The sequence below is a fragment of the Mizuhopecten yessoensis genome, unplaced genomic scaffold (genome assembly GCF_002113885.1).
Source record: "Mizuhopecten yessoensis strain PY_sf001 unplaced genomic scaffold, ASM211388v2 scaffold10755, whole genome shotgun sequence".
Taxonomy (NCBI): Eukaryota; Metazoa; Mollusca; class Bivalvia; order Pectinida; family Pectinidae; genus Mizuhopecten; species Mizuhopecten yessoensis.
In genome coordinates, this window is record NW_018408705.1 from 168,602 (window position 1) to 183,198 (window position 14,597).

Sequence of the window (14,597 nt, forward strand, 5' to 3'; positions counted from 1 at the left end):
TACTGACTGAGTGGTGTCGGGCTAGAGGCTGTACTGACTGAGTGGTGTTAGGCTAGAGGCTGCATTGATTGAGTGGTGTCAGGCTAGAGGCTGCATTGACTGAGTGGTGTCGGGCTAGAGGCTGTACTGACTGAGTGGTGTCGGGTTAGAGGCTGCACTGCTTGAGTGGTGTCGGGCTAGAGGCTGCACTGACTGAGGGGTGTCGGGTTAGTGGCTGCACTGACTGAGTGGTGTCAGGCTAGAGGCTGCGCTGACTGAGTGGTGTCGGGCTAGAGGCTGTACTGACTGAGTGGGGTTAGGCTAGAGGCTGCATTGATTGAGTGGGGTCAGGCTAGAGGCTGCATTGACTGAGTGGTGTCGGGCTAGAGGCTGCACTGATTGAGTGGTGTCAGGCCAGAGGCTGCACGGACTGAGTGGTGTCGGGCTAGAGGCTGCACTGACTGAGTGGTGTCGGGCTAGAGGCTGCACTGATTGAGTGGTGTCAGGCTAGAGGCTGCACGGACTGAGTGGTGTCGGGCTAGAGGCTACACTGACTGAATGGTGTCGGGCTAGAGGCTGCACTGACTGAGTGATGTCGGGCTAGAGGCTGCACTGACTGAGTTGTGTCAGGCTTGAGGCTGCACTGACTGAGTGGTGTCGGGCTAGATGATGCACTGATTGAGTGGTGTCGGGCTAGAGACTGCACTGACTGAGTGGTGTCGTGCTAGAGGCTGCACTGACTGAGTGTTGTCGGGCTAGAGGCTGCACTGACTGAGTGGTATCGGGTTAGAGGCTGCACGGACTGAGTGGTGTCGGGCTAGAGGCTGCACTGATTGAGTGGTGTCGGGCTAGAGGCTGCACTGATTGAGTGGTGTCGGGCTAGAGGCTGCACTGATTGGGTGGTGTCAGGCCAGAGGCTGCACGGACTGAGTGGTGTCGGGCTAGAGGCTACACTGACTGAATGGTGTCGGGCTAGAGGCTACACTGACTGAGTGGTGTCGGGCTAGAGGTTGCACTGACGGAGTGGTGTCGGGCTAGAGGCTGCACTGACTGAGTGGTGTCGGGCTAGAGGCCGCACTGACTGAGTGGTGTCGGGCTAGAGGCTGCGCTGACTGAGTGGTGTCGGGCTAGAGGCTGCACTGATTGAGTGGTGTCAGGCTAGAGGCTGCACTGACTGAGTGGGGTCGGGTTAGAGGCTACACTGACTGAGTGGTGTCGGGCTAGAGGTTGCACTGACTGAGTGGTGTCGGGCTAGAGGCTGCCCTGACTGAGTGGTGTCGGACTAGAGGCTGCACTGACTGAGTGGTTTCGGGCTAGAGGCTGCACTGACTGAGTGGTGTCGGGGTAGAGGCTGCACTGACTGAGTGGTGTCGGGCTTGAAGCTGCACTGATTGAGTGGTGTCGTGCTAGAGGCGTCACTGACTGAGTGGTGTCTGGCTAGAGGCTGCACTGACTGAGTGGTTACACATGATTCATAATGTTCAAGGTCATATTAGTATCAGTGTATATCACTAAAGACTTTCTTTTCTTTTCTCGCTTCCGAACATCTCTCTATGTGTGATATGTAATTTAGTCAAATATGATAAGTAATATACACTTTTATGACATTATATATCACCTTTATTTAATTTGCAACAATTCTGAAATAACTTTTCAAACTTATATTAAGATCTCTTGCTGGCCCCGATGGAAAGCGCACAAATGGTTTTAATGTTTGAGGAAACCGGATAACTCGGAGAAAACCCACGTTATTAGGCATGTGACTCAATACCCATTCACGTCCGAAAAGCCTTGGTGGAAGGCGAATGCGCTATCCTCTGGACCACCCGATCATCCACAATTGTTATGCTGTTTAACCCTAACTAGCCTTGTGAGTGTCTTCATTTTTCAGTTTCGACTAGGCGTTCGACGACAAATGTAGTCACATTGTCAATGTGAGTCTATACATCATTGGTGACGAGTCGGTTGAAGTTACTTCAATAACACTATCAATGTGTGTATAATGTTTCAGTGCCGACGAAGCGTTTGACGGTACTTTTCACACCAACGTCATCGTCTACAGCGACGGAAGCTGTTCGTGGATACCTCCTGGAATGTTCAAGAGCACATGCGCAATCAACATCGCCTGGTTTCCTTTTGACGAGCAAAAGTGCACCATGAAATTCGGGTCGTGGACACATCCCGGTCAGTTATTGGATCTACAACTGGAAAGCGACAAAGGGGACACTTCAACCTTCATTCGGAACGGCGAGTGGAAACTCCTAGGTAGTAAGCTATCCCTTATATGGATTGAAATACACATTATTATCCCTTGCAGGTTCAACGTCATCAGGATTATCATGCTTTTATTACCTATCGCTAATTAGCCAATATGTTCTTACAATTTTAGCTTTAGTGAAAGCCATGGCCATACGTATATATGTTATCGTATTCGTGAAATGTTCAGCTCCCTGCACCACTGCCAAAAACGACACCATGAACCAGAAAATGTTTTTGTTTTCTAGCATTACTATACCTTTCAGAACGGCATCAAGAAAAAACACCCATACCTTGACAAAGTTTTTTTTGAAATTTGGGAGTAGAGGAAATATATGATTCTTTACATTATTATGTTATAATCCTCTTTTCATAGAACAATTTGTTATTTGTAATATAACACTTAACAGTATACATGTTCATAACTGTAATCATTATTGTATAAAGAATCATTTGTGTTCAATAATATCAAAACGAAAGAACAAGCTTCATTATTCTTATCTTTAAAAATTTGAGAGCATTAAATTATTATTTTTTCTGATTTAAAACAAATATAAGTGAAAAGGACAGTAGGTGTTGCAGACAACCTTTTTTATGAAATCAAAACCGATTGACGATGAAATAAATAATGAAATGCCATCCAAATGTTCTCTGGTAGAAGAGTAAAAACAATAGATCCAGACCAGCTATAGCCAAACCAAACCAACGGGAGGCTACTCTTTGATCTTGAACCTGAAAATTTAAAAGCGTCAATAAAGGCCGAGTTCACAATAGTTCAGCTGAAATTTACAATTATTACCGTAATGTTGCTTTTGAAAACTGAAATTTTATAATTAATATTCACGACCGTATTCATACATGTATTACTTTTCACGTTTTCACGAATTCACAGCCATTTTTGTTCAAATGCTTATCGTGCTTTCCATGCGCTGTAAACGCTGAACAGAAGATAAAGCGTGAAAGAGTTAGTTACAATTTAAAATGAAAAGATGATTAGGTGTTTCTAAGCCTTAAAAAGTAAAATTCAAACGGCTACTGAACCTTCTCTCTTTTAAATTGAGAGGTTGTAGAATACTTCGTGTTCACAAGGACCCATTTTTTTATTGATATTGAATGCTTAGTTCAGAATGGCTATCATTCAAATTTTAATAACAGTTGATTGACTGTATTGTAATGTGTATTTTATAATTGTATTTAACATGGTTTCTACAATATCACTATCATATGTCTCCACAACTTTTTATGCAGTTTATATAAACGTATTGCTGTTTGTTGTGAGTGCATGTTCTCTATGACGTCATTGACAGGTGTACCGGCGGTACGGAGCGAGCGGCATTACAAGTGTTGTCCGGAATTCTACATCGACATTACAGTCACCATCCACATCCAGCGACGCACGCTGTACTACGGCTTCAATATCATTATCCCGTGTGTCCTCATTTCATCCATGTCACTGCTGCTCTTTATGTTACCACCTGACTCGGGCGAAAAGATATCCCTAGGTAAGTAACAACGTCGACCAGAGGTTTGAATCAAACACGACACCCAAATTGTTGTATGGATCCTCGATACTCCAGGGGTTACGCTCACTTACGCTCTTTGCATCATTGTCATGATAAAATCGTAAGCTCAGTGTGCACCACCTTGTTGCTGATGGGACGAAAAGACTAGTTTGATTTACTCCATTCAATTTACATTAGCTTGCCTTCGATGTTGCCATGACATATTCATTTGGTGCTGAAAGCGTAAGTGAACGTAACATCTGGAGTATTGAGGATGTGTTTTATCCTATGTGAAGAAATGGATTGTGCGCGACCATATCATACACGTCGCATGTTCATTTACACGTTTGTATTATATCTATGTCATTCAAGCATTGAAATGCATGTGCAATCACCGATGCACAACCTGTGGGATACTACCAGCGACTACGTGATATTTTGAATCACTTTATTTCAGGTAGGCGATAAAATGTGACATTTTAAAAATAGGCGAGAGTTAAAGGCACAACACTAAGCTCTCGACGCTTTACCAAAGCTAGTTAACGTCATGTGCATCAATACATACAGTTACATTGAAATTCAGGTCCGATTTATGCCATTTGAATCCAAGCAATTTGCAAATAACGTTATTTTTTTAGACCTTCCAAAATTACTTTGGTAACTTGATCTTCTTTACTTGATCTATTCTGTAAGCCGTACCAATACTATCATAACAAGACACCAACAAATGTCTGTCAGTCGTTGTGGTCAAACTTTATATAACACTTCCTTTGCTGATTGTTCGGCATGTAAGATAAATATTTAAAGGAAAACCAAACTGTTCGGGACAATTATGACCTGTAGCTGCGACCAATTGTTTTATCCTTTTAAATCACAGTAAGATGCTACTGAAATTTGTTGAGTTCAAATATTCAGAACATTTTGCGAAGCAGTGTTTGATACACAATCCCAAAACTATGTTCAATCATGCTTTCCTTGTCACTGAACAACTCAACGTATCCTTAAAGTCAACATTGTCGACAGTGACGCTGTGTTAACATTGTCGACAGTGACGCTGTGTCAACATTGTCGACAGTGACGCTGTGTCAACATTGTCGACAGTGACGCTGTGTCAACATTGTCGACAGTGACGCTGTGTTAACATTGTCGACAGTGACGCTGTGTTAACATTGTCGACAGTGACGCTGTGTTAACATTGTCGACAGTGACGCTGTGTTAACATTGTCGACAGTGACGCTGTGTTAACATTGTCGACAGTGACGCTGTGTTAACATTGTCGACAGTGACGCTGTGTTAACATTGTCGACAGTGACGCTGTGTTAACATTGTCGACAGTGACGCTGTGTTAACATTGTCGACAGTGACGCTGTGTTAACATTGTCGACAGTGACGCTGTGTTAACATTGTCGACAGTGACGCTGTGTTAACATTGTCGACAGTGACGCTGTGTTAACATTGTCGACAGTGACGCTGTGTTAACATTGTCGACAGTGACGCTGTGTTAACATTGTCGACAGTGACGCTGTGTTAACATTGTCGACAGTGACGCTGTGTTAACATTGTCGACAGTGACGCTGTGTTAACATTGTCGACAGTGACGCTGTGTTAACATTGTCGACAGTGACGCTGTGTTAACATTGTCGACAGTGACGCTGTGTTAACATTGTCGACAGTGACGCTGTGTTAACATTGTCGACAGTGACGCTGTGTTAACATTGTCGACAGTGACGCTGTGTTAACATTGTCGACAGTGACGCTGTGTTAACATTGTCGACAGTGACGCTGTGTTAACATTGTCGACAGTGACGCTGTGTTAACATTGTCGACAGTGACGCTGTGTTAACATTGTCGACAGTGACGCTGTGTTAACATTGTCGACAGTGACGCTGTGTTAACATTGTCGACAGTGACGCTGTGTTAACATTGTCGACAGTGACGCTGTGTTAACATTGTCGACAGTGACGCTGTGTTAACATTGTCGACAGTGACGCTGTGTTAACATTGTCGACAGTGACGCTGTGTTAACATTGTCGACAGTGACGCTGTGTTAACATTGTCGACAGTGACGCTGTGTTAACATTGTCGACAGTGACGCTGTGTTAACATTGTCGACAGTGACGCTGTGTTAACATTGTCGACAGTGACGCTGTGTTAACATTGTCGACAGTGACGCTGTGTTAACATTGTCGACAGTGACGCTGTGTTAACATTGTCGACAGTGACGCTGTGTTAACATTGTCGACAGTGACGCTGTGTTAACATTGTCGACAGTGACGCTGTGTTAACATTGTCGACAGTGACGCTGTGTTAACATTGTCGACAGTGACGCTGTGTTAACATTGTGAAAACACGTAATGCATGTGGAGTAACAGGTCGTAGTTATAAGTTTACATTTTGGAAGAAGGATAATTTGTTTCGCATATCACATGTAATTCAATTGCATTCAAACGTTTAGGTGTTTTTAAGTTACAACACATACATAAACAAAACAGACGGCGACTCTGCCTGTCACGAGCTACAAGCGAAATATTCTACGGAGGAATAGAATGTATCATTGTCTTGTGATTTGATATGCAAATTCAATCGTTAGTATTGTGTCTCTAACTCTGTTAAAGTAAAAGATTTTATACTTTACACTCATCTAGAAAAATGTTCAGTTCCCAGTAGAAAACATATCTAACTTATTTATTTTCTTCGAAATATTCGAAGTTTTCTAATGTTTAGGTATTGTATTAGCCTGTAATGGTAGCGGCGTGATTTCAGGTAAACAGAGGGTGAAGGGAGGTAAGTCTGTCGTAGACTTCACAGTATTATTGTTCCTGCCTTAGACTTTTTTTACTTCTCTACAACGCCATCACAAACGATTGACAGACATTTGCTCATTCTTAATAATTCCTTAATAATGTCACTTTACTGAAATAAGGTTTTACTAAAACTTTAAAAAAAATAACTAATGATGCATGACGGACATTTCCACTTTCAGCAAAAAACGAATGAATTTCACCAACGAACATCTCAATCACAAATCACTGTAAAGAAATAAATTGGTTTCAATAGATTTTTTAAATTTCCATTTGAGTTAAAATTTCACCGAATTTAGACACAAAAATACATATATTTGCTAAGATAACTACGTTTGCAAAATATCATTTTCTTAAACAATTACATTAATTCAATTAAACACAAAATAGATGAGATAATATATTCATTAACTTACTGAATGGCTTTGCAACTAGCAGATGATGTTTGACACAAACTTCATTAACATTAAGTTTTCCCAGTTTCAAATTTTCATTCAAGCGATTCATACAACTCATAACGAGGCTAGGCGATCACTTTCTGTTTGGTTCCGGTTCCGCCCACTACTAATGCGATGTTGTGTGTGTCGTACACTACTAACTCCGTGATGTCGCTCATCATGCTTTACTCGGCTTATACATCCCCATTAGTTGCTGTCCCAGTCTTATTTGTACGTCTTACTAACACTTTAACTTTAACACTTGTTACTGTTTATGTATATCCAGACGGTGTCAAGTTGGTGGTATATGTGTTTTTTTCTAACTTTTACAGCTTGTCGCTCTATGGATGTATTTATATACAAAACATAAAATATTCGCTCTTTAACGGAAGGTTAAATTGATTGTTATTTGTACATTTTGTTGATTTTTTAAGCAATTTGCTGATTACGTATCAATTCAGCAATGTTTTGATAATATGACTCAGGCATGGCCTGGAGAGAGCGAAGCTCGTACATTTGTTTCAATAGTATAGTATAATTTTGGAATCATAACATTTAATACCCATTTTAATACATACAAAATGTACCTATAATTGTTTTTTTTATTATATACTTGAATCTGTTGCTGGGCAAAATCATTCATCCTTGTACTTATGTGTGCTCTGTTTTAGAATGATCCACATTCACACTACACCAATATGACGCATCACATATTAGTTTGAAGTTGACTGATTGTTACTACAGTACTACTAGACCACATTGATATTAATAGAATAATTATTTGGTTCTTGATTTATCCAAGACTACCAGTATATACCCCCTCCCTCTACTCGTGTATGTTCATAATAATATGTATTATTATTTTTATCCAAAAGAAACAAATAGATTCTACCATTTGAAAAAAAAACATAGAATAAAAATGATATCGTGTGTTGTAGGCAGAATGTTTAAACAAATGGTTTGAGCTGATATGCCAATCCATGAAGGATGTATCTGTTTTTGATTTAAATATATTTAGCATGTTAGACACAGCAGGTTAGAGACTGTCACGTCTCCCACCACTATAAGTAGAAAATGGAGATTTTAGATTTTCCTTTTAATAATTCAGATAATCCATGTGAAATGATGAAACTTAATGTTTGTACTGATTATTTACGTTAAAATTCCAGGTATCTACAGCAGGAGATTCCTCCTCCTCATCGTCGCTGTTGTCATAATTTTTTTTGTAGATACCTATAGGTAGATTGGCATATCAGCTAAAACCATTTCTTTGCAAGTGAAGTTTCAGTGATGATTGTGTTGATGGCATTGATGTCAGTTTCATGATGGACTTGTTGTTCTTGAGTCAATATTGGTGTTAAATGTGGTTGAATAAAAATAATCACCAGGTACATCATATGCAGAATAGTTTTGATTTTGATTAGAAATGGTTGCTGACAGTCGCATATTATGCAATCTGTTAACAAAAATAAAAGTGGTGAAAATATAATGTTTTTAATTCTCTTCTTTACTGATATTCATAAAGCAGAGCAAACTAATGTGTTCACTTCAATGTCTAATCAAAATGCTGTAATGATTTACACAGTTGAACGGAAGTAAAAATTGTCAAGCGTTTAAAGTTTATATTTATCTAAGTATCAATAAAGATATTTTACTGTACAAAACTGTACAGATAATGTTTGTCTTTTTAAGTGATTGTTAATTTGGTTGCATTAGATGAAACTAGATTCAATAATGAATATTTTGTACAAGCAGATCTAGCATTGAAATTCAACAGTTTTAGTTGTAAAATCTACTGTAAGGTAATATCACAAATTTGGATCAAATTAAATATCAACAGAAACGATCCCCAAATAGAAGAATTAATAAGAACTGAATATACAGTTGACGTTCTACAATAAATGCAGAAAAAAACAAGAGTAGTAATACTGAAAATTCCGAAATTTGACCCTTTGAAACACCTTACGTTTTCCCTTGGAAAGCTGTCGGTGACAATAGCAGACGACCCGTGAACTTTGACCTCGTCAATGAACCAAGCGACCTCGTCATTGACCCTGCTTCGTACATACTCGGGTATTTCCGTCCTAGTGGGAATGACCCTCGTGTGTTACGATCGATTATCAATATTTAGATGGAAAATGTGTATGTTTAGAAAGTTGTCAGTATCAAATTATGTATTTCTTTCCAAAATCTAAGCTAATTTAATCGACGGTAATACAGTTTGTCATCTAATCACATTCTTACGCACTCTTCGACGCCATTAGCTTGTGACATTCATGTAAGCTTTTTAATGACCATGCCGATGATTTATCTTTTCGTTACAAAAGGAAAGAAATCGAGGAAATAAACACGCCCAGTGTATTGAATATGGTCAATATTTTTTTTTAAATTCGTTGGTTCGAATACATAATTTTCCTGCTACGTTACATGTCGCTTTTTTATTCGATTAGGCATATTTACGGGCTCCATGAACCGGAACAGGTCACCGGAAGTACGAAAAGTTTCTAGGCTGTAGCTGTACGATTTAGTGATGGAAGTTTGGATCAGATCTATTTACACGCACATGTTACCGGTAAAGAGCTCCGCTCGGGTGCCTACGGCACCCGTGAGCTTCGCTCTTATCAATAAGAAGGGACAAAATTACGTGGTAGTTTAATTATAAAACGAGAACAAAATAATATATTGCCAACAGGGTGTTAGAGGTGAGAGGGGTTATGTGCAAGAAGTCTGCTAAATGAATTTTAAATGAAAGGGTAGACATGGACAATGTCCACTTCCCTGTTTGCTGTTTCCTTGCTTGTCCTAAATTCATGTATACTAAATTCATGTTACCAAGTTAGGTTTCATCTCCATCATAATCATAAAGCCATATTTAATCTCACAATGTCTTCGTCTTTCAAATTTTTAACCTGCTTTCGTTGTTGTCCAGGTGTGACGATCCTGTTGTCCCTGATGGTGTTCCTGTTACTTGTGGCAGAGACCATGCCCCCGACCTCGGACGCAGTACCCTTGATTGGTGAGAACGAACAGGTCATATGAATCGTTCAATGAAATCCCAGCAGAGAACGATGGAAATACCTCTAATCTGCTGGATGCCCGAATTACATGTAGTCGCCGCATCTGATCATTTAATGGGATACAGCAGGGGCCGTATTAAAGAAACCCTTCTCATGCTTAAGCAGGGTTTTGGTGTTCCATCCTTATTTCCTGTTTCTATTATAAATGAATGAAATCAGCATTTCTTCAATGATTTGGTAAAATATTGAAGACACATAAATCCGAATACTGTTTTCAATATTTTCATTTGACCGTTTTGATTGTTTTACACAATTTAAGTGATTTACAAGAAAGCTGGTTTGAACAGAATCCATGTTTGTGCATGAGAATGAAATAAGTGCAAGCTGAAATGTTTTTGATAAAAAAAGTATTTGCTTCTCGAGCAACTGTGCTCATTTATAATTGTGTGTTTGACACTAGCTCATTAATCTTTATACATAACTCATAATCATATCTGTTTGATTTACAGGTATTTATTTTTGTTGTATTATGGTGATGTGCTCGCTGTCCGTCATGTTTACAGTAATTGTGCTCAATTTCCATTACCGCGGACCTGATACTCATCGACTTCCGGACTGGGTAAGTCGACGTATTTATAGATTTGTGATACTTCCGGTCACAGTAAGGGATTTATTGATAATATTTCAAGATCAAGTTATAGATATATTGGATAAAAGATAAACAGAAAGCAATGATTTCATAGTTGCTAATGTAAAAGGTAAAGCTATATGCCCAATTTACCATTCAATCAGTTGCTAATAAACCGTACAATTTGCTGAAGTCGTTGTTCCTTCGACTTTAAACAGTAAATAGGTACGTGTAAACCAATATGGCATGTCAAAGTATGATGCGTCGGATACTTAAAAAGTTATTCAGTATCCCGTCATAGATATTAGGAGAGAAAAAAAAATGTTAAAAAAATCAATTTAGATAACTAATATAAGAATTCAGGGAACTTTCATTTTTGTGAATATGTGGTTTTGTGGACATAGAAAGGTATTTGTCCCCGACTTCTTTTCACTCAATATTACATTTTCAGGCTTATATAACCACTTATTCACCTTAAACAAAGTCCTTCATTGATGGTTTTATTTATATGTACAGGTGAGGAAATATATAAACGGGTGGCTTGCATCAGGTCTTCAAATGAAAAGACAGACTAGAGATCCGAAAGACAATCATAGAGACATGGTTCAAAGGTCAAGACTGCGTGATGTTGTGCTGCAGGATCGGCAGTCACGCAGTTTGCTTCCAAACGTCATAGAGACGGATGATGATATACGATATGAGAATGGGTCATATTCCGGAAACTCAGCCGTGAAACGAGAAGAAACCACGTTGATTAACTCTCATCGTAGCGAACTGATCTCCATTCTGAAGGAGTTAAGAAAGATTACGCTCCGCTGTAAGCGAGAGGAGGAGGATACAGAGATGAGAGGCGAGTGGCGATTCGCCGCCATGGTAATAGACCGGTTGTGCTTGTGGATCTGTGTCATGTTCACGCTTGCTTCCACCATGGGAGTCCTTTTCTCCGCCCCACATCTCATAACGTAGTTCACAAAGTCCACTATTTACCTGTTGTGATCACGTGATTGTGATGGATGTGTAGTGAAAACGTGATTTCAGATTTGGGTGAAATTATCACGATATTAAGATAAACGTGTGAGATTTGATGGTAAAAGGTTTTCGAAGTGACATCACCATCGAACGCCTAGGATGTGTGAACCGGTTAAGCTTGCTTGGACCTCGCCAGCGGAGGATATTTTTGTACTGCACATTCATATGTATGTTAATGGTAATGTTGACGAAGTAGCAAATTATTTGTAACTTGATTTGTTCGATTAGATTTCATGTATGTATCGTATATGCAATGTTGCTGACAAGTGACGTTAACAGTCTGTTCGTTGTACTGGTCACGTAGGTTTGCAGGTCCAGTGATCGATATGATTTAACAGTTTTGTTTATTAATATTGGGGCATTAGTTATTAGTTAATAAAGGTGGTATATACGTTCGTCTTTACAAAATAACTAAAACTGCAATCGATTTTTTTAGTAATGTCTTCTAAAATCCGTAAAAAATGTCATGATTTCAAAATCAAACGCGTTATAAATTAAGTTTCGTTTAAAGACTTAACATACGTTCAAATAAGAGGTAAAAAAATTTAAAGAGGTTGTTTTTTAGAACAGCTTAAAAATAAAAAGTACATTTGATAATACTTAGTTGTTAGTGAAACATCCGTTTTTTACTATGTATGATACAAATAAAAATTAAGGACGTAAAATCCTGAAATGTTGGTGGTGGTAACACTGAGTGATTGGCAGTATACGTGTTGGTTATGGGTTTAGATATAATTGTTAAATAAGCAGATGTGTTGTTATTATATAACAGGCTTAAAGCTTTCATGTGATAGCTATTATGTGTACAAATGTTATCGTATCCTTCTTTGATTGGTTGTTTCTCATTATTTACCTAAGCGTCTGTGTAATTGTACCTAGATTTGTGTCAATTTCATGTGTCAATTTCGAATTGGAAAATAGCCATTGCAGACAAAAGCATACACGTAAAATGTACCGACATCACATATGGATATTAGATAAAGATGAATGCAACACAGGCTAGAATTTGTTTTCTCCAGTGTGAATCTAAATCGTTCGACACATAGCTACATTGTGTTTCGTGTGTTAAATATTTGTAAAATAAATAAATAGAAATAGAAACATCATCTTTTACTGTTTCTATTATTCGTAAGAACATAAAACAAATATGTTAAATTTAGCCACTCATTAGCGTGTTGTCTTCCAGAGAATGAATATTGTATACATGAATATGTTGGGCATATTTTTTTAAATTACTGAATATTTTTCAACCTTATCAATGATAAATGTTTTATTATTTTATTTGTTTTGCTTTGACATCAAACGAAATACGTTAATTTTGCATTCATTAATAGAAGCCAATATATAAATCTTGGAATGATATATGTATATTTGTGTAATGTAATAATGACTTATATGTTCCAGATGTAAATACAGGTAGTATTGGTAGACGTTTCACAGTTTTTGTACGCATGACTGAACACCATCATCAACAATGTCTTATATCATTTTCTGTGTTGTCTTCTCTTGGTCTCATTTGTAAACTACTTTTACGGAAAATTGTATTTGACTGTGTGTATTAAAACAATAATTCATCTAGCTGGCTTTGTTGTGTTCTTGGAAAGATTTAGCGAGAGTTTTCTCCCCTGCAACATAAAACAAACACGTGCATTATACTGTAAAGGTGTCATAAAATATTCTTATATCCTTGCAACAAAAGAAACAACTTCCATTTAATCTTTACTTGACGTATGTTGATACCTTTAACATAGATTAGTACATGTATTATACACTCTAGTACCTGTATTTAATTTTAAGAACTTTGTGATTTTACATTGTAATAACGTCAACATCAATGATACATCAGACCTACCAAATAACTAGGGTACTAGGACTAAGCACATTTTGCAATTCTGACATCACTTTCTGGTTGAGATAAATCGTAATTAGTTTATTATCACGTGACTTAGACAATGTACATAGAAACTATTTTCATTTGGTACAATTTACAAATAGTCTACATAAGAATAACTATTACTGACTTTGCTTTGGTGTTATTTTTAAACCAACCTCAATCTGATTATATTAAGGTTGTTCAGCATCTGTTAATCCCCCACCCCCCGGACCACGTAGTTATAAACGAACGAGCTAGTTATACGCTGTATGATACAGTAAAACACTTTCTTTGTTTGACTTGCTGCATTTAAATGAAAACGACCTAATGTGTCACCAGTAAACATGTGAGTGATGAGTTAGGTCTGCTTATACTTTTATTTTATTTTATCTATACCTCTATGGCCCTTGACTTATCTTCCTGTAATTTAAATGCTTTTCAATCCCAAAAAATGTTTTCTTAGTTCTAGTAGGTCTTATTGTTGAATACCGTTTTCAAACGTCGGCATATTTCAATATAAGCATACTCATGCGAGAAGAACATCTATTGTTATGGTTATATAGGTAGTATGTACAATATCCTTCAAAGACAACTTTGGTAGTACCTATGGGAATCATAGCATCAAGTATTGCTTTCTCAGGTAGACTGAAAATTTACAATAATTGCCATGAGAAAACAACAGCAAATTTACTTAGATGTAATACATTTAAAAATCAAAAACTGTAGAAAAGTCTTGAATTACAGTAACTTAAAACAAATATTGTGTTTGTTTTTGTCCGGTCCAGTAAAGCTGATATTTGAATTGGAATAAGTGAAATGTGTCTCCTTAACGAAAACCTCGGAAAATGTTGGACATCCTATTTTTTCAAGTTTTAACATGTTTTGAACTTAACTATAGACACCAACAGTAGCAGGTTAAAGTTTTGGTCGTAGTGATGCAGCATTTCTGCAGGCATTTAGAAAAATTCGTATGAATTACTTTAGAGGTCCAATATTGTTACAGTGATGTCCCCAAATACAAATGACCTGTTCTCCGACTTAAGGCGTTGCCAAAACATCAAAGTTAAAGATTTTT

The 14,597-nt window shown here is 38.1% G+C and overlaps 1 protein-coding gene across 4 annotated transcripts in view; it reads left to right on the plus strand.

The window, feature by feature from the left end:
• Positions 1-13,225, plus strand: part of LOC110462165 (neuronal acetylcholine receptor subunit alpha-7-like) — a 68,120-nt gene extending 54,895 nt beyond the window's left edge. For 3 of the 4 annotated variants that reach the window (XM_021516010.1, XM_021516008.1, XM_021516009.1), the window contains exons 6-11: positions 1,991-2,244; positions 3,543-3,737; positions 6,501-6,521; positions 9,905-9,991; positions 10,502-10,611; positions 11,137-13,225. In XM_021516010.1, coding sequence (XP_021371685.1) covers positions 1,991-2,244; positions 3,543-3,737; positions 6,501-6,521; positions 9,905-9,991; positions 10,502-10,611; positions 11,137-11,586 — 1,117 coding nt within the window. In that variant the 3' untranslated portion in view covers positions 11,587-13,225. The remainder of the gene's footprint in view (positions 1-1,990; positions 2,245-3,542; positions 3,738-6,500; positions 6,522-9,904; positions 9,992-10,501; positions 10,612-11,136) is intronic. The other variant, XM_021516011.1, reaches the window with a different exon arrangement.
• Positions 13,226-14,597: the final 1,372 nt, after the last annotated feature.